Source organism: Pezoporus occidentalis, unplaced genomic scaffold, assembly GCF_034315485.1.
Source record: "Pezoporus occidentalis ecotype Australia unplaced genomic scaffold, CSIRO_AGI_Poc_V1 ctg2, whole genome shotgun sequence".
Taxonomy (NCBI): domain Eukaryota; kingdom Metazoa; phylum Chordata; class Aves; order Psittaciformes; family Psittacidae; genus Pezoporus; species Pezoporus occidentalis.
The window spans coordinates 33,085-54,424 of NW_026913855.1; the positions used below are offsets into that span (position 1 = coordinate 33,085).

Sequence of the window (21,340 nt, forward strand, 5' to 3'; positions counted from 1 at the left end):
ATTGCTAGAGTCTAAACTGACCATGGATTGTCAGCATGGCATAGCATATAGCTGGAGGCAGGGAAAAGTCTACTGTACATCAGGGAAAGTATTTTGGATAAAAGAATACTAGAACTTGTGTAAAAGATCCTATTTAGAAGGCCACAATGGCAATACTGATTTAAACCAGAACATCTGTAGGAAATTGCTATTAGAGCGCTTGGAGAAAGTGGGAACTCTACCTTCCACGTAGACTTCCTTTAAGACTGTTTTGTTCAGGACTGTGAAACTAGAAACTGGTTTTAACTCCCAGAGGTCAGATAGATAGTCTAGGCAGATGTGCTTACTCTCTGTGCTTCTGGGGAGTCATCCTTGGTTCCCCTGCAAATATTTGAAAGGATATAAATCAGTCATGGGGGGGGGGGGGGAGGCTGAAACTAGGAGTTGTAATGTTTGATCAGGACTGAAGTTTTAATTATCGTTCAGACTTGGCAGAAGTGGTAGAGATTCTATGTTGAAGCAAGAGGTCTTTAAACTTATGATGGTGCTGACCTTTTCTGTAATATGGGGAAAAAGTAACTTTCTAGGTAAAAATACCTAAAAAAATCCTGACTATCATGCTTGCTATATTGCTGTCTTTCTGCTGGGCCTTATATTTTTAAGTGTCTAGGGAAATGGGGTTGCCTGGCTACTCTGACCTTCTCTCAGACTATCTTTTCCTAATACTGGCTGTACAGCTTTCATTTGCCTGAAGTCAGTGAACTATGATTTTCAGTGTTCTTGGCTTTTGTACTCTGGGGTGCAGACCACCTGTTTTATACTGATTTTTAGGCATGCAGTAGTCTGAAATGTTACATTCCTGGTACAATAGAACTGCTTACAAAGTCAGTGCTGGGCTGTAGAGAAAGAGCTGCTGTGAGGCACAACATCAGGCCTCTGTCTCTTGGTCTGCCCTGCTGTGGGCTTTGTTTCAGAAAAACAGCTGTTTAGTTAAATGCCAGGACTCTTGCCAAATTCCAGCATGATGTGATTAAAACATTCTCCACAGGCAAACTCAGCAGTGTTTATCAGAAACCTGATGCAACCTAGGGATCATGCTCTGCAGAGGGTGCTCTTCCAGTTTGAACAGAACCAAAAGGGGAGCAGACTCATCTGCAGTACTGTGAAGTTTTCAGTGAACTGAATCCCTTCCTCCTGCCTGTGCAGAATTAGTAAGTAGCCACTTGTAAGCAAATGGCTCACTCATCTGTCAGTTACTGATACTTTTTCTTGATTTTGACAGTGCTGTCATGACAGTCCTCCTATTTCAGTGCGCTGTATCAGTGCAGACTTGTTGGATGAAGAGAGTGACATGACCACCTACTTTATCCCCTGATATTTACAACTTTTTAAAAGGCATAAATCATTGTGGAAGATAGTGTGTGTCATGACCCCGCGTTCCTTTGCAGGGATCCTGTTGTATGTCACTTGGCAGTTTGGTTTACCCACTGTGGTGGGTACTTGATCAACTTTCAGAGAAATTTTTATTCTCTGCTGTTCTCAGTGAAAATTATAAGATTAACTGCTTGCCCTTGCCAGCAGCAGGAGAAAAAGCTTTTGCTGGACTCTTCCAGAATTGAAATGTTGACTGGGTTGGTTGTTCCTTCTGCTGGACTGCAGCAATAGAATAAAATTACAGCCCTACAGAAGTTGTTCCGTGTGTTGGATGAGTTGGATTGGTATAGGAAGACATTTAAGCAAATAAATAGTATTCAATACTAGCTGGCTTGATAGATACTTGCCTACCTCCTGGCAAACTGCTTGATTCACAGGGAGCTTCATCTGAGATACTCAAAGGGGGAGGTAGTTTTAAAAAGATTTCATGAGCTTGAAGGGCACCTTGGAAAAGTGCCCGTGGATGTCACTAGGGGGTAGGTGGAATGGAAGGCTGTGAAGGAAGAGCTGTTTGGCTGGTTTGTTTCAGCTGACCAACTGGTAGGATGGGCACAGTAAACTCTGAATAAGTCTGGATCAACAAGTCATACCTCCCTTGTGTGAGGTAGTGCCTGGGGATAGTTCTCATTGTTTTGACTTTTAAAGTGCATACTGCATGCAATGTGAGCTCTTGCTGTAAGATCTTTTTTATCAGTGGTGACTTTTTTGGAAAGAGAGACTGCCAAAAATCTTTGAAAAAAGTTATTCTGTACTGTTATAAGCCAGTGGAGTGGTGTAATGAAAACTGAGTCTTGGATTTATCCTTCTGAAATAGGGGTACTTTTACATAATGAAAGGTCACTCTCGTTGACAGATCGAGCTTTGTGTGATGGATTCCTCCACAAAGGTTCCTTTTCAAACAGGTATTTACTTATGGTTGTTAGATGGTTTTAAGGTAAGAGAAAAAGACAAGGGTGTGATAGTAGTCCTTTCTGAGAGAGATGTGGTTTTCTTCAGGCTCAGATATAACTGCCAAAAAGGCATCTGCTGTCTAGCATTGTCAGCCAGAGCTGGGAGACAGATCAACCTCTCTGTCTGACCCAGTCCAGTGGATGCATGCTCAATATCCATCTATTCTTTTGTGTGCCAAAATCACTTTGAGAAAAATCTTCAGTAGTTGTATATCTTTTAAAATGCTTTAAGTATTAGATTCAAAATGTATTCAGTCATTTGTGAGTGGACTTATTTGCTAAAGATGTTTGTCATTAATAGGTGCCTGTATCTACACTTTCAGATTTTATTGTGATGCTTTCTGAAGATGGATTTTACTGCTGTAACTCAGATAGTTTTTCACTTCAACAAAAACTGTGCTGCATTGTGAATCAAGTCAAGGAATGTTGCGTCTTGAGAAGTAACTAATGAGACAGTTTGCTGTGAGGTGTTCACTGACATCTGAAATAGAGATAATGAATTTCAAAGTAGTAATACTGGTGTGGTTGTTGCATTGAATAAATTCTATTTATGAAATGATCTTAAAATTGAAACATTGTTACATTTCTTGATTATATGCATCTGTGTGTGTGCATTTATATGCAGAAATGAAGTCACTTGCTGAGTTTTCAAGTCAGCATAGATGTTCAAATAGCATTTATTCTTTGGTTTATCCAAGAATTTGTTCCATGCTAATCAGTTGCAGCAGGAGTCTTTCTAGAAAAGAAACGGTGATATCTTACTTAGATATTTTCCTCTGGCAACTTCCTTTTGGTAAATTTTGATTTTTTTTTTTTTTTTTTTTTATTTCAGAGGTGTAGAATGATCGTTCAATTAGTACAAACATCTATTGCACACTGTAGGAAGCACAGGAGGCCTTTTAGAAAATATTGTTTATATTGCCTCACCTCAGCTACCCAACATTTAAATGTATCTCTGTTTCCTGAGATAGACATGGAATAAGTTTTTGTTGTATTCTTCACTTCTGCCTTCCTTCCCCTACAGCCTGTCTCTGTTCAGGTTTTGAGTAAGAAACATCTTGTGAAGTTTACTGCTGCCTTTGAGAAAGGTTATGACAGACAGCGGAAAAACAGGTGTGATGATTATAGGTATTCTTGCCTCTGGTAGTGCATTTAAAATGAACCTGCAGTTATTGATGCAAGTGGGAAAATCAGCCTGTTTGGTTTAAAATGCCTCCAGAGCTGGCTTGTGCTAACATAGCAGATTTTTTGCACTGAGTCACATACTGTGCAAGAATGTGATCTGCTCCACTTGTGTTGCAAGTATAGCTTACCACTGGCGCAGGTGAGGCAATAGTTGAGGGGAGGGTTATCATAACATGGACTGCTGCTAAGCTGGGACCTGGTCTGGGTACTCAGTGTGCTCCCTGGACAGAGTTAGTGGGCGTGATTGTTCCAGGTATAGGGCTGTGATGGCTTTCCTGCAGCTGTAGGGCTTGTACCTATGTTTAAAAAAGTATTAGCCTTAGATACCCTTTAATGAAGGTAAGGAGCACCCAAGGAAATCCTTGCATAACGTTTAAGTGAGAAATTGCTGCTTCATTATTAGTTTTAGCATGTTGTATAGTTTTGGAGAATTCAGCCTTAGTAAATGAGTGTGTTTCAGTATATATACGTATCCCACTGGTGGCTGTTCCCTGATACATGGAATTATTTTTGAATTTCAACTCTATTATGTTTGGCAGTACATACTAATGAACTGGTAGAGGCGTATCTCAAAACATTCTGAAGGCCCTTTCTGTGTTACAGCAGTGGTTTAGTTCATAAATATTTCCCCGAGTGTAGCACTGAATAGCATAGTGAAGAATGAGATAAATCAGCAAAACTTTTAACTGGGTTGGACAAGCAGTATTGCTCCTTGCTGTCACAGTACAGATGGTTTCTAAAGAGTAAGTTTTAAGAGGAGTAAGTCAGGTTCTTGGCATGGCATGCATTATTTCTCAAACTGTAATTTTATAGTGTCATTTAGTTAAAACATATGTTAGAAAAAAAGAAAATCATATGAGTAGTTAGCAGCTCTCCTAAGTGTAGTTAGCAAAGGATAAGCTGTCCTTTTAAAAGGATATAGTGGAAATGAGCACTGGAGCAAGCTTCCTGCACCTGTGTCTCTTCGACATCAGCTATGTTTTGATCTGATATGCAGTCATGGGCATGCCAAGACTAGAGAGATGCAGGTGTTTCCCTCTGGCTCATGTAAACTATATGCTTCCCTGGAAATTAAATGCAGCCTGCTATTGCCTACAACTACAAAGTAGATGCTTACTAGTTAAGGAAGCACTTAGGCATGAAAGGTGCCAAATTCGACTAGACAAGAATTTTCAGAAAGGGGGAAGTGGGAGGAAGTACACAACTGTCGTCACTTCCCAGGACATGAGTTATCTGCTCCGTGCTCAACTTCTGCATACAGAAGTCCAGACTTGCTCTGTCTGCTACCAAAAACTTACTAACATGGTTGTAAGTTTTATTAAACTTAATAGCTGGAAATCATCAAACAGGTTGGAGCAAATGCAGAAAGATGCGAAATAAAGCCCAAGCGACTAAATTGTCAGATACCTCTACTCCATGCTTGAAAGTTGCTTTGAGAATGTTTCTTGTCAGGCAGATGATGGTCAAGGAGTTGGAGTAGTTCTCACAGAAATGAGCTAGCAGTGATGACTGCTTTTTCAGCAAAATAAAGCTAACCAGAGAGACTGAAAGAACTGGGAAAATTTGAGCTGTATTTTTCAATGGAAAAAACATTCACTTATGTTTGGATATTCTGTCCTAATCAATTTCTGCTGTTCTGGACAGTACTTTAATTTCATTTGGTTCATCAGGTCACATCTTTCAAAGTCACCAGGAGTAAGGCGCTGAGCCTTAAGTAAAGCCAATTGGATTATCTCCCTTCATTGCATCACATAAGTAGCACAGTCAGTTTCAGGATGATGCAAAACCCATTAAAATGAATAATTGAGTGGAAGTTTATTCAAACAGAGAACGAGAAAGAGCTTGTGGATAGCGTGCTTGGACCTTAGCCTGTTGACCACAAAGCCTGGTATGTGTTTTCCATTAGTTTCAGACCAACTGATGGCCCCGTTTGTATTTCTGTTTTCACTCCCCTTTTACCAACCCAATTCTTGACAGCATTTTTCTGAGATAATGAACTGTTTCCCCTGTAATCATTGCTGTTACAGTACTATAGGCAATGATATCACTTTGTGTCCTCTCTGAACTTTCAACAACTCTCTATTATTACAAAGCTTAAAAATGTTTGTATGATTTTTGTTTTTTTTTAATCACTTGAGAATGATTTTTTTTTTTTTTTTTACATTTCTTTGATGGAGCTTCTGTTAGGTTTTACCAGTACTGCTTAATTAAAACATATGTGTTAAAGTAGGATAAAGAAGCAGGAATGATTTGCTGAGGTTATACTGAGTGTTTCAGCATATGCACATGACATTGTAGTAATGTGGTGAAGATCTGGTGTCAAATGAATATTAATGAAAGCATTATGTCCTCTTCTGTCCCTCTCTTCTGTAGAGGTGACCCACCCATGGTTGGGTCAGAGCAAGAACCTTTGCATTAATAAATGAATGTCCCAAGAATCAGGTGGTTTAGGGCAGGATGGTGGGGAGCTGGAGACCAGCCAGGCTACAGAACTGCTGACAAAGTGAGTGATGGCCCTTGTGGGACTGAACTGGGGTCCCAGGCAGTTGGGGGGAGGCCCAAGGGGAGGGTGAATGGGCATGGACAGAGAGGGCTAACAGTGCCCTCCAGGCTGTAATAGCAGTGACTTTCCCGTGGCATGATTTTAGATTCCCAGAAACCATCTAGACAGGAACATCCTGAGCAACCGACTGAACTGTCATGTGTAATGGCCACCAACATACCTACTGTATGTAAATGTGGCTAGCCCCTTTGGTTTTCAGTGTCCTGGGCCAACTCAATCTGCACCTTTGTCAAAGGCTCATGTGGTTCAAGACCTAATCTACTTCTCATTATCTTTTTTGGTTTTGCCTTAAATGCAAGAAATCCAGGCTGGTTATAAAGTTGACCTGTGTGAGCTACTCTGGCTGCACCAAACTCTAAGGTTAAGCAGTTGCTGTGCTTGTCCTTGTCCTTCTTCCAGCTGCTTATCTTGGCTCTAGCCAAGACAGATTAGTGACTGTCATCTTGTTTTTGCTCTCTTTACTTCTGCTGCAGTTGTACCCTAATTTCAATATTTTTTTTTCCTCTGAGGTGGTAATTCTGAATGCCAAAGGTATGTTTTCTTGTACTGAAGAACAGAATTACTTGTCTGTACTGCAGAAAAGAAGACTGAAGCATGTCTTCTCACAAAGATATTAGATAAAACACATTCAGAGTTAGTTCAATCTGAGCTTCACAGAGGATTCTGGGCTTCAGAGGATTTTAATCCTCAAACTAGAGCTGAACAATATTTATGCCAGTGGCATACATGCTACTAAATAGCTAGAATGAAAAAAAACTTCAAAATTAATTACTGATTAATGAACAGGGTAGATATTACCTACCTTTGTTTTTTACTGAATGTGTCCTTCCCCCACTGTATTGATTATAAATAACGGTGCCTGTTGAAGGTCATAGGGAAGGCTAACTAGTGTCTTTGTCTTTTTGTTGCTAGTCTGTTGGGATATCTTGAAGCATGCTATGCTTAAAATAGATGAGGAAATTCTAATGTTTTATGGCTGATGTATTTATATTTAATTCTATTGTGAGTTTCCATGCCATGTTCCCATGTTCTCTGAAGGGAAGATTTATGTGAAAGACAGCTGAAATATAGATAATGCTTCAGAAGAAACAAAAATGCTGAATTGGCACTGAAAGCCACATTATTTCTATGGAAAATTCCTGTCCTGCTCAAATTCTGGGTATAGATGAGCCTCTGTGTTGTTTTGGAAAGGACTGATTCTCATTGTTCAGACAGTAACTGCAGCAGGAAATTACAATATGCACAGTCTTTATACAGAATTAAGACCAGACAATTATTAAGTTATGCAGTTGAAAGTACAATAATTTTATAATAGAAATAATGGAATTATCTCTATTATAAAGTGATGTATTAAAACTGTGCTTAAATAAAATCAGGCAGCTACTGTGTTGTTTTTTGTTGCTGTTTTGTTCATTTGTTTAATTTTTAATTGCAAGATATTTGTGGTTAGTGAAGTGTTTGATACTTCCTCTTTTTTTCCTCCTTAACTCTGTGAAATTCCAAGTTTATTGTCAGATGGATGGTGTGAAAACTTAGTTTGATTCGGTTATCTTTTGTATGCACAGGTTTTCTCATATTCTTAATTGTTTTTGAGTTGGTTGTGAGTGCTTACAAGTTTGGTTTCTGAACCTGGTAGTATGCGGCTCATAGCTTTGCCAAACTTTATGGTGAAGAGAAAAAATAAATACATGTTTCTCAAGGGTGCAGGTTATCTCCTTTTCTTTGACTTTAAGATACAGCTTTGCATCACTGTATGCCTTTTTCACATATCTTTTTAATTTAGTTTTCATAATCCTACAGTTTTTCAAAGTCTTTTACTTGCATTCTTGAGTCAGCCGCTTCCCTTTCCCCCTCCTCCCTCCCTGTATCTATCAGTGAAGAAAAGCTGGAAGTGACTGTGCTTATCTAAAGGAGTAAAATGATCCTTAACTGTTCTTCCTTAGCTGTCAGATCCCTTTGATCTTCTTTAATTGAAAAAGTCATTTTAGACTTTCAGATCTGTATTGTCATGTGAAAGATTTTCACATTGCTTTTCAGAGAGGACAGTGGTACCAGAGTACTTTGTACACTGTCTCTATAAAGGTATTTCACTTTCTCACCTCTTTATTGTTAACTGTGATTTAACTAGCTGTCAACATTAAAATCTGGGGGCTATTGTGAGGTTGGTAATTGTGGTGTTACCATATACTATGCCAAAAGTACTGCTCTGCCACAGCAGCTAACTCCCACTGCGGGCTTCTTACGCTTCCACTGCATCCGATTAAGCAGTCATGCAATGATAGGAAGAATCTGTTTAGTTTGTTGATCCAGCTGATGACTAAGATAAAAAAGGAATGACTTCTTTAATCAGATCTGCCATCTATGCTATACAAGGTTGTACTAATCTAGTGTCAGACCAGGAAAGTAAAGCACCTTCAGAAGAAACTTCTGTGTGAATGTTCTCATCATGGCAACTGAATTTGGTTAGATTTCAGACAATAGCATCAAAACTAGGCTGTGGGAATACTGATACCATGAGAGAGGTTTTGGAGATCTGTTACATGACTTAAGCACATGCAAAAGCTCCTATCTGGGTGGAAAGACTTGTATGAAAATCTAGTCTTCAGTCAGGCTTAACAGATTGCAAATTGCCTTTATGCTCTCTGCTGCTGTGCTTGATAAGTTGGAGAATTTGCCTTCACTTGTCAACTTTTCCCAAGTGATGTTCTGCAGACTAGACATGCTAAGAACCAAGTCCACAAGGGAGGCTAAGTGCAAGGACCAGTGAAAGCTTGGTCAGCCAGGGAAAGGTCTGGTCAGGTTAACAATCAGTAGTGTGTAGTAACAATTCAGTAGAAGAGAGAAAAGTCAGTCAGCTATTGAAAACCTTTTGAGAGCTGGGAAGTGGACTGGGAGTACAACTTGCTTTGGATCCTCCTCATGGATGAGCAAATGAAATTTTGCAACCAGACTGACTGGATAACTTTGCTTTTAGACTTTCTTTTGGATGGAGAGGTGAGGCATGACTGGGGACTAAACACTGTATTTGAGAAAAGGTTCTGCATCCCCTGCAGTTACATCTTTAAGTGTAGTATCATCATAATCTGTGAGATTGATGATGTTTTATAAGCTATAAGCAGGATAGCTGGACCTTGTTACCTGAACATTCACAGCCACTTTTGACTGTGAACGTAGGACATCTGTTCATGCAGCAGTAAGAGACGCTTCATGTTTCAGTGCGTGCATTGGATGAAGTTCTGGGAAATGGATGAAAATTATAATTGACAATGTTGTAACTTTTGTGCTTTAAGTGAAATGAGTAGTAAGACTGATAGTGCAAGTTAATATTAACCTTTTGTGTTCAAATGCTGTGACTAGTTTGTGGAAATATAAATATAGATTTTAAGTGTCAATAGTATTATTGTGGAAGACAAACATATTTGGTGGGTTTGATTTTGGACATCTGAACAGCATGTTACTGTCTTATAAAATTCAGACCTATAGCAAATGCCTGATATGTTCCAGCGCAATAATAGGTTCTGCAGCCACTTCAGAATCTATACTGGAATTTGTCCTGTCAGGCTATCCACACATTGGGGTGTCTCTTGATAATGTGTGAATGAAGTCTCCACCGCTTTAGGTTTGGTATTGAACTGAATAGCCATTGTCTTTTTTTAACATAAAAGATTAGAAATATGTTTAAATTAAAGTGCAGCTGGGAGAAAACAAAGTTTGAAGCAGCCTTTAGTGGAGAACTTGGCAATGAAGTTATTTTCTCAGAGATCAATTAAAGCAAAATAAAAGATATTTTGTTTTGTTCCAACTCAACTATATTTTTTTTGTTTAATAATTATTTTGGCTGTTGAAATAAAATAGTACAGTTATGGTTAGTGTATACTAAGGAAGCATTATTTCTAACTAAATTTTAGAACTATGTCTTGAGTAAATTCCCATCTTACAACATGTTGGTGATTGGAAGACAACTTGTAATGAACACTCCAATATTGGATGAATGTAGCAGCTTCTAAACAAACTCTGTGATTGGTAGGAAGCCTAAAGTTTTATTTCCCTGTTCCAGTGATAAAATAAAAGGCTACAATAGGAAAGGCTTTTGTAGTATGGGCTAAGCCTTTTCAGTAAAAGGTTGTATTTTAAGACTCAGTCATGATACGCCTTAGTCTTGTTAACAGATAAAGAGATGTTACAGATTTCTTGTCTTGTTTCCTCATTTTGAGTTCAAGTAAGAAGTACACTTGCATTCTTTCCTTTTTAGGCAACATTACTTAAATAATATTTACCTTCTAGACTGAATTGTTTGGTTTTTACCAGTGTTTGAAATGTAGACCTTAACACTTGAAGTGCGTGCAAGTTTTGGCTGCAAATTAGCATTACCTTTTGGCACACAGTAGGCTTCAAAGAAAGGCCTTGTGCCAGAGTAGTTTAGCACAATATTAGTTCTTTATAAACTCACCAGTGGTATGTGCTTGCTGTTCATCACTCTATTGTGAAATGCTTTTATAAGCAGAGATGTACCATCTTCAAAAATGGTGGTGACTTTAGTAGTCCCATTTGCAGTTCTTGGTTAACAAGGCTTACCAGTGAATGCTGAAATTCACTAGAAAAGGAGCAAGTGTCATCAACTGTTACATCAGGAGGTGAAGGTACAGGAGTGAGATAGGTTACTTCAGAAAACTATATCTGCCCTGCCTCTTCTCAGTCATCAGATGAATCCACTTGAAGACTTCATTATGTATTCAAGTCTTCATTATGTCATAAAGTTTTCAGCCATTCTGAAGTCATAGTGAGTTATTTAGCACAAAGTTATCGATATCAGAATTACCAACCCAGTAGACTTTCAGCACAGCAAGTAGATTGGTTTGCGCAGATGTGGATTCTTAAACTTAATCCAGCCTTTCTGAATAGGCTTGTCTTGTTAGCTATAAGCATCTTTCTGCTAAACAGTTCTGAAAAATTCAATCCCATACATACATTAAAATGTAAGTTTTCAAGCACTTTGCAGTAGAGTGGATAAACCATTGTTTCTTATAAGATGTGGAACTTCCACTGTTGTATTTCTATTCTAATTAAATCAGTCCTAATCTCCTTTGGTGTTACAAATTCTCCTTGCAAATGGCTTGTTGAATCTTGTAACACTGATTAAAAATAGGGATATTAATAGGCTGTGTCTCAAGGCTTTGCTACCTTGAGGCACCTGCCTGTGGCTGAGGGGCTCAGCAGTGCCCTGCAGTGGGGCTGTTGGAACTGACTGTGTCCAGCACTGGCAGCCCCAGTTGCTCTGCACAAGGAGACACTCAGGCAGACACCCTTGGCCAGCACCCAGGCACCCAGACGGAGTACAGATGCCTAAAAATACTAAAAATTACTAAGGTGAATGACTTTCTTCAGGAGGTTACTTTAGTGCACTAGTTGTGTTTTGCTAGTGTTTGCGGGGGGGGTTGTAGCATGCTGTGGCACTTGAAGAGGTGAGGAAGACAGGGACCAGAAGAACAGTGAAGGCCAAATTGGCCTCTGTAACCTGAGTTGAAATTTAGCTTAAAACTATCAGAAATCCTGCAGAACTAAGTATACTATTTCACAGCTAAATTATGCCAAATTTTACAGACAAATTAAGTTATCCCGGAAACTGGAGTTATAATCCACATTATAATGTAAAAAATGCTTATAGAGATTGTAATCTTGAAAGTTCTAGCAAATACTGTCCTGAAGTGCCCGGGCTACCACATATCTGCAAACTTCATCTTCAGTGCACTCCCTGTGGAATATTCAGATTATTTCATTTCCTTGGGGTTGGAGTTGTGCAGGTTACTGTTTTGCTTGTTTGGGTTTTAAACGCAGCCCATCCGGAAAGCAGTTCAGTAAGTGACAGTGCTACTAGGTAGGTACCTTCAATGTTAAATCAGTGATAGTTTGTTCGGTAGTGAATAGTTAATAAATGGAAACCAGTTTTGTCATAGAATTTCCATTGGTAGGAATGTGAAGTTCAAGGAGAACGATTGTCCACATGCGTCATCCAACTTTGCTTTTACTGTGGATAAATGTATTAATATATTGTATCTTTAAAGGATGCTGTGTATCCTCAAAACCTAAGTATTCCAGCAGACTGCTGCTTTCTGTGGGGATACTTGGAAATCTACTAGAAGTCTGTGATCTCCAGAGGTACAGATTGTAAACAAGACAGATTTGAGGGTTTGGACACTTGGACCAGTGTGTAATGTGTGTTGTGGAAACAGGAGTAGGAAAAGAGATTTTTCTTTCCTCTTGCATAATCTTTGATGCTTTGAGGTTTAGATTGTTTTTCCTGGATCTCTTCTTGATGCAGTTGGTATATACTTGATTAAAAAATGGTAAAAAAGCCATATATATATGCCCTTTCATGTTCAGAAGTTGAATTGACTAATGTAATTTGTATGAGAATTGATGGTTTAAGTAAGCAAATCACTGCACTGTAATGCTTTTGGGCAATTAAAAAGATTAATGGCTCTTATTATTCTGGACTTTATTGCTTTTTGCCTTTTTTTTTTTTTCCCCTCAATTACTATGTTTCCTTTTTCTGTTTTGACATTTTGTCTAGTGTTTCACTTCAGCATGGATTTGGCCCCACTGTCCATTTAACTCCTGAGGTAACTGTCACTGCCTGCTGAAGGCAGATGTTATTGGATTAAAACTTGATGTCAAAAATAATACTGCTGTTATTTTCCAAGAATTCAGTCTGTTTGTACGTGATCTTAGAAGAGCATGTAAAATACAGCACAAAAACACCCATGCATCTGAATCCAAGAGCAAACGTGCTGGAAAAAAAAGACAGTAAAACTATTCCAGAGCAGAGTGAAAGGGATCCACTGGCTGGGCACACCATCTACCACACAGGTCAATGGACCTTGTGTTTCTTACAACTTGCATAACATAATTCAAGCAGCCTCTGTTTATCTGGCTGTATGTGCAGTAACAATGAGGAAAATAACAAAATGCAGCAGGTGAGGTCATATAGTTAGAAATGTGTCCTGTCACATACTGTTAATACTGTGACAGGCTTCACATATGTGCTTCTGAAACTGTTTTCTTTCGGTCTTGGACAGTCAGAGTGTACTTTACCACATAAGTTTAAATTGCATTGCTTCTGTCCTGACTGATTTGTGACACTTGTCAGTGGTGAGTGTGACTGGCAGAATCCAAAGTTTGCTTTTCATTGGTCCATGCTGCTTCCAGTGTTTGTCAAACACTTCCATTTGGCTAAGATGCCTTGTGTGCATTTAGACTTGCAGGAAAGAATCAAGTTTTAAGCAACCTGAAATGCATCAATAGAAGTGTTTTGGATTGCTAATGGGTATGTTTATTGGGGGGTGGGAGGGAAGATTATAACTAGTTATACAAGTAGCAGGAGAATACTATTGCTTTTTTTCAGCAATATTGAAATCTGAAGCAAGACCACCCAGTTCCATAGCCTTCTAGTAGTGCTTCATTGAATAGTCTCATTAATATACATATTTATTCTGGTAGCAAAACTGAAGATGAAAACACTTTTTATAAAACAAACAAGCCTAACATTTTAGTCTATTTGTGATGGAAAGAAAATTGAACACATTATTTTAATACTCATAACACCAAAAAGACAGGTAGATTTAATAGGGCTATAGGATTATTGAGTACAAAGACATCTATGACCAAAAAAAAAAAAATAAAATCCTTTGGCTACAAAGAGCTGCATACAGAGACAGTGTTCAGAGGAAGTATCTCTTATACACTTGCCTTTTTCTAATTTTCTTTCCAGCAAGATCAAAATAAAATGTGTAGGAAATAGTATAATAAGTTAGATGGCTGCAATCTTGTTCCTATGACTATTGTAAGACTTTGGCACTGACTAGTAGATGGAAAAAAAAATCCATGATCTTGCTTCCTCAGGAGCAGGTCAGAGACATAATTTGAATTGCAACTGTGCATCTGTGTGATTCATTGCAGGTGTGACGAAGTCCATGCTACATTTACTCCTGGTGTGAATTATGTTGTATTGTAGGAAAATTGCTTCCTTCTCCCATATCTACCTACAACCATAGTACAGTTTGCTTTCTTTTGGATTCCTTCTTTTGGATTCCAACTTCTGGCTTAGAAATAAAACACCATTGAAAGCACAAAGGTAACTCTAGACAATGGCAAGTCATAGAATCATAGAATTGTTTAGGTTGGAAAAGCCCTCAAGACCATTGAGTCCAACCATTAACCTAACTATTGCAAGTCCACCAGCAAATCATGTCCCTAAGTGCCACATCTACATGTTTTTTAAATACCTCCAAGGATGATTACTCCACCACTTTCCTGGGAAGCCTGTTCCAATGCTTGACAACCCTTTTGGTGACCAAATTTTTCCTCATATCCAATCTAAACCTTCCTGGCACAACTTGAGGCCATTTCCTCCTGTTCTATCACTTCTTACTCAGGAGAAGAGACTGACACCTACCTCACTACAACCTTTCAGGTAGTTGTAGAGAATTATAAGGTTCTCCCTGAGTCTCCTCTTCTCCAGACTAAACAACCGCAGTTCCCTTAGCCACCCCTTATAAGGCTCGTTCTTTATTCTCTAGACCCTTCACCAGCTTACTGCCTGCCTTTGGTGCTCTTCCAGCACCTCAAGGCAGATAACATCCTGAGAAAAATCACTGCAGAAGAGCCTGGCTCAGGTAAGCTCAGGTGAGCTAGGCCTGGGAATTCATGCTACTTGCTGAATGTTTGGAAGCACCATTCCCATATACTAAATAATAATTTGCCTCTTTCATTTATCTTGCCACGTGCTTCCTGAAAATATTATGTGGCCATCAAGTAAGGCATGGAAAAAGGCTTCCTGTATTGAGTCAAGAGTTTTTTGAATTTTAGGTTAGATGGTGTCTCCTCTAGCACAGAACCTCTGCTTGAAACGTTTGCATTTAAAAGTTCCTGATTTGATACAGGATCATCATCAAAGCAAAATAAGTAAATAAATCTTATGTTTTAATGTAATTTCATGTATTTTGATTTGTGCACATTTCTTCTTGTCCTGTCACTGGGCAACGCTGAACAGAGCCTGGCTCCTCCTTCTTCACACCTTTTCTTCAAGTATTTCTATATATTTGTAAGATCTCTCTGAGCCTTTTCTTCTCTAGGCTAAATGGTCCCAGATCTCAGCTTTTCCTTTTAGGAGAGATGCTCTAGTCCTATTGTCTTTATGGCCCTTCTCTGGAATCTCTTCACTATGTCCCTACTTATCCTGTACTGCGGAGCTGAGAACTGGGTCCAACATTCCAAATGTGTCTCACCAGTGCTGAGCAGAGGTGGGGAGGAGTATCACTTTGTCATGGTTTAAGACCAGCTGGCAACTCAGAACCACAATGCTGCTCACTCACTCCCCCCTGCCCTTCCTCCCCCCACTCCTGGAGGGATGAGGAGGAGAATCTAAAGAATGTAACTCCCACAGGTTGAGATAAGAACAGTCCATTAACTAAGGTATAACAGAAACCACTGCTGCTACCACCAGTAATAGTAATGATAAGGGAAATAACAAGGGAAGAGAATACAATTGCTCACCACCCACCAACCGATACCCAGCCTGACCTGAGCAGTGATCTAGCCCTTCCAGGTAACTGCCCCCAGTTTATAGAGTGGGCATGACTACCGCGTTATGGAATACCTCTTTGGCTAGTTTAGGTCAGGTGTCCTGTCTCTGCTTCCTCCTGGCTTCCCCTCCTCCCTGGCAGATCATGAGACTCACAAAGTCCTTGGTCAGAGTAAACATTATTGAGCAACAGCTAAACACATCGGTGTTATCAGCGCTGTTCCCAGGCCGAAAGTCAAAACCACAGCACTGCACCAGCTACTAAGAAGGAGAAAGGTGACTGCTACTTCTGAACCCAGGGCACACCTCCTTCAGCCTGTTGGCTACATTTCTCCTAATGCAGCCGATGGTGCTGTTGGTCTTCTTTGCCACATAGGCCCATTACTGGCTGATGTTCAACTTGGTGTCCTCCTGGATTGCCAGATCTTTGTCAAAACACCTTCCAGTTGGTCAGTTCTCAGTACGCACTGGTACATGGGGTCATTCTTTCCCAGATGCATCACTTGGCATTTTCTTCTGTTGAACTAACTTTCTGAGCTTCTTTTCAGCCCATTTTTCTCAGCCTGATGAGGTCCCTCTGAATGGCAGTAACCTCATGGTGTATCAACCATTTCTCCATGTTTTACATTATCTGGGAACTTTCTGACACTGCACTCTCTCTCCCATTATCAAACCCAAGTTTTTGGGAGAATACTTAGATACCCATACATGTTAGCTCTTGCAGGTGTGCATGAGTCTACAATAGCCAGATCTAGCTGACTAGAAGTGAATGGTTTTGTTTTGCACTAAAAGAATAGATATAACATCTGCTAGTCTATTTAAAAAGTATCTCCTGCTTCCCCTCTCCACCCCACGCACATGAATAGAGGGTTTCAGGGTAGACAGAGAGGAAGAAGGCTTGTTTCAAGGCTGTATACAGCTGGAGAAGACAGTATCATAAAACATCAAGAGTGTAACTGCAGGAAGAACTCGTATCCAACCAAAGCAGTAACCACTATGGATTATTTTTTCTTAATTTCTAGTTTTAACTTCTCCCAAGGAGTTAAAATGTTTCAAAGTTCACGTAGATTTAAATGCTAAATATTTAGACTTATAGCTGGTATTTCACAGTTCCTATGTAAGTATACAATTGTAAGTGTTGCTATTGGGTGTACTGGCAGTCTGCACCCTGCAGTGACTAAAATATTTCTATTGTGCTCTTGGAGGCTTGCTTGTACATGGTGTAAATAGAAATATTTTTGATGTTAATGAGGGAGATACATAGCCACAGGAGGTATTCACCTTCTGAAAACAACGTATGCCACAGATGACCAGCCAGTAATTTTGCTGTTGTTTGGTATCACTGACTTCCTTTTCCCCAATATATATATATATTATTTTTTTTTTAAGAGGAAATCCTGTTTATTTGCTTTGAGGAAATAATTTTTTCCAGTTGGTGTTTTTTTGGGGGGGGGTGTGTGTATGGTTTTTGGTTTTGGGTTTTTTTGGCTGTTTTTTTTTCGGCTTGTTTGTTTGTGGGGTTTTTTTGTGGTTTTTTTTTGTTGTTGGTTTTGTTTTTTTTTCCCCATGGTCATGGTTAGGTTTTTTTTTCTTAATCTGTTAAGGAGTGCTGATGCTCCTTGATAGATTCTCTGCTTCTGCAGTTACAGTGCTTGGTACATGAGGAGTTGCTGGTAATGGTGATTCTATCTGAATATCTTTCTTGTCATTAATGACTTGATTATTAGCTATTGCAGATATTTCAAGTTCTGTGGCTTCTTCCTTGGAAAGAAACTATTTTACACTTATCCTTCTCTTTTCTCACCTGCCTTTCTTCTACTCTAGTTGGCTTAGCTGGAGAGTTATTTTGGGGCAGTCTTTTCTATGAAGACCACAGTCCATTACTCAAACTCATGTCATTGCTTGAGAGCAATTGAAGTGATATTCAAGAGGTATTGATTCTTGGGTTTGCTAAACTTCTTAAAGGAATGTAAAAAGCAGTTAGTGAATCACTGAAAATACACACACACACACACACCCCCCCTTCACCCCACCCAACTACTAGTCTTAGCCATTTATTTTTTTACTTCCTTCTGGCCTCTTTAATATCCTTTTACTCCGCAATCATCTCAAATCTGAGCATGTTAACTTAAGCAGCTTCATGTGGGAGAATGATTCTCTAGGGCTGGCTGATGGATTAAGTGGCAGTACCTTGGTTGTGAAGCAACCTACGTTTGCACATTCTCCAGTCGTTTCCTATTAAAACTTCAATCCTTGCTCTGTTGTGGCACCTTTAAAAATCAGACCTCCTCCTTTACATCTAAATGTTATGAAAACCAGGCATACTGTAACCCAGAACCCCAAGGAATGCTTGATTGAAATAACAGATCAGAAAAGTCTCTTGCTAACATTCCTATAATTATAGGTTTTACTCAAGTGACAGAAACACAGTGTCTGCTAGCTTTCTGCATACAGCCTAATTTTGGTTGAAAAGTCAGCATAGCTCTTACAGGCTTCACTGATGCAGTGTTTGGGGGGATAGATAACTTCTTAAAATGTAATAGTATTCATTACCTTTCCTCTTTCTAGAGTTATCTCATGTATTGTTGATCGGTTGGTCTGGTTTGTGCTGTGGAGCTGAATGTATTCCCTGGAAGTAGGAGTAAACTGAGATTGAGTAGAATGAGTGAAGGGAAACGGACGTGAGTCATTCTTAGGTGGTCACAGGTAAAAAAAAAAAAAAAAAGAGGACCTTGCTTTAGCACCCTCCACTCTTCTGTGGTATCTATCACAGTTATTTTTTATCTTTGTATTTGGATTTTTTTCTGTTACCTACATGTAGCTGGTTTGACATACCACATATAGGTCTGAGGGCACTGATGTGGGAAATGCAGGAAAAAGTCTTCAGAGAGTTAAGAGAAGAAGCATCCATTGGTTCTGAATTTCACTTAAAAAATGAAAAGTGAAGAACAGCAAATATAGAAGTTAGTTTTAAAAGGGTGTATTACATCAAGCAGTGAGCATGGTGTAGGAGGAAACAGCAGATACTTTGCTATCATTTTTCACGAGACCAAGTGACTTGAATACATGGTGTGAGCACATAAACCAAAAAATTAAACTTATTTATCAAATTTTGAATTTAACCCTCTATGCTCATGAAGGTCAGTGTCCATTTGTCCTGATCTGTGTTAGAGGTATTTGAATGAGAAAACTGATCGTGAAAGTCTTCCTCATGTTGTTAATCGCAAACTTTTCATTTACAGTGGAGCTTGGAAAATACGTAATGACAGCCCCTGTGACACAGAAGGCTGTTTGCAGTTCTAGTACATGTAAAGATGTACATGCTATAAGATAAAATGCAGTTAACTTCTCCTCCACTGTGTACAAAATGAACATCAGCTGCTTTAAACTTGGTTTAAAGCTTTCTGGAATTGTTCCAGGTCTGTGATACGGAAGGTCTTTCTATTTCGCTGTTGATACTTATGTTTGTTGTCTCTCCCACCCTCTCCACCTTTTTCTCCCTTTGCAGGCAAAGGCAGCTCAAGCATCTCATCCGACGTGAGTTCAAGTACAGATCACACACCCACCAAAGCCCAGAAGAATGCAGCTACCAGTGAAGGTAGGCAGCTGGTACTCATTACCCAGGTCAGGCTTCCCAGCATAATCCTAGTAATTTTCAGAGAAGCGGTGCTGCCTCTGTGTTCCTCCTGTATACAGTACTATCAGCATATAGAAATTAAAAAACAGTTCTTCAGAAATTAAAATGCTCTTCCACTTGTACCTGCTGTACTTCCTGATACAAGCTTGTGACAAAGGATTTAAGATACTTTTGCAGAATGAAAATGTAGAGGGTTTTGAGTAGTTTTGTATGTTACTTTTTTCAGCAAAAGCTTTTTTGTGGGCAATTTGATGCAATCAGATTTTGAACTTCTTTTTAAAGAATATATCTAATGGAAGCTTTTTGACATAGGTTCTAAGTTAAATCTCAGCCTCTTATTTTCGTACTATGAACACCATGAAATGCAGGTTGGTTATGCCAAGTTTTCAAAAGTTTAGCTATGGACATGAAAAGTGGACAAGGACACCTAAAATTACTGGTGTGTGTGATCATCCAGCACTAGATTTTTGGTGTCTAGGGAAAGGAGATGGTCTTACGTGTCACTATTAATACAGTGTTGTACTAATTAGCCTATGAGCAGAGAAATGCTGATCTTTCCCTGCTGCCTTCTTATGTGTGAGTAGGTGTGCTCTGTTAAATGAAAGTGTATTGGCTCTAGTTTTTACAAGTGTCTTTGAAGGCTGAGAGGAAATCATTAAATCTACATGTAGCTTAATGATGTAAGATGAAAGGACTTCTTTCTTTTTTTTTAGATGATAAACTTATGTGCCTTAGCTAGCATTTCTGCTCAGCTCTGTCATGGGAAGTTGGCTGAACTTGGTAGTTACCAAACAATAATTCTGATTTCTTACACTTCTGTCCTTACAAATTCAGTTAAAAGCTCTGATTACTCTGTCTGGCTTTATTTCTTGTGGTTAAAGGAAATAATAGACTTTGGATAGCTCTAGTTTGGCAAGTCTGACTACGACTGTAGAATGTGTACAGTAAAAGCAGTTCATGTAGGTGATAAATGATCATACAAATCACTAGAGTTTATTGTTAGGCATGCATCATGCCATATCAAGAATGAAGATCAGGCACCTGAAGAATGAAGATCAGATCACTCTCTCATGAGAGATACTGATTTAGCCTCTTTACTTTTTAGTCTATGCAATAAATTTAACAATAAATAAATGGTTAATAAAATTAGGTTGAATAGTAAACTTCATGTTTCTGTAAGCCTTAGATTCAAAAGTTTTAAGGTACCTACAGAAGGTGAATTGCCAAGATGCAAAATATATGTAGGAAATGCATAAAAGCATTTTTACTTCCATGTATGACAGCTGGGGATGGGGTGGGGTGGTGTTAGAAACCACAATGGAATAGTGGAAACTCTTAAGTCAGTACTTAACAATTGCTTTAAATTTCTGTTTTGCTTCAATCAGTACAGCATGGTTTTTTTTCCCCCTTATTTTCAAATCAGATAATGTGAAGTAATCTTTTACTAATCTCTAAGATTTATGTTCTTAATCTAACCCATTGTAGAGCCAGTGAATACTAATGTTGACCCTGAAAATCTTGACCACTTGTTTGCAGCTGATTAATTCATTAGTGAAGGGAGGCTTAAATGCAGGCCAGCAGATGATGTAGTAAAGATGTGTTTTTATCAGTTCTCTTGCAGTTGCAGAAAGACTTCAGAGCAGTGGAGCTGCCTATTCTATACCTGGAGGCAATTTCAGATGTAAGCCTAGGCTTTTCTTGATGTCCCATAGGAAAGTGTGATCTGACAGACACTTTGACAGCAGCTGAAGTAGCCCCTTAGCCTGTGCTGCTACTATTTTCCCACTAAGTTTTTCTACTGAGAAGTTACTAATGAGGATCTGTTTAACATAAATTGCCTTAATGTGGATTGTTGTATAATCTGGCAGATACTGAGTGTTGTAACCAGGCAGCATATGAGTCGCATGAAGGCAAGTGAGAGCAGAGACATGGAAGTGGTGCTAGGGAAAAGCAGGTACTGTTGAAGCCAGTGCTGTTACTGAAAGGTACATTTATCAGCTGATGCATATCTG

At 39.1% G+C, this 21,340-nt stretch overlaps 1 protein-coding gene across 1 annotated transcript in view; it reads left to right on the forward strand.

Moving 5' to 3' along the window:
* The window catches only part of FBXL7 (F-box and leucine rich repeat protein 7), a 179,845-nt gene that overhangs the window by 23,441 nt on the left and 135,064 nt on the right, over window positions 1-21,340 (forward strand). Inside the window, exon 2 of the mRNA XM_062617672.1 lies at window positions 19,200-19,289. Coding sequence (XP_062473656.1) covers window positions 19,200-19,289 — 90 coding nt within the window. The remainder of the gene's footprint in view (window positions 1-19,199; window positions 19,290-21,340) is intronic.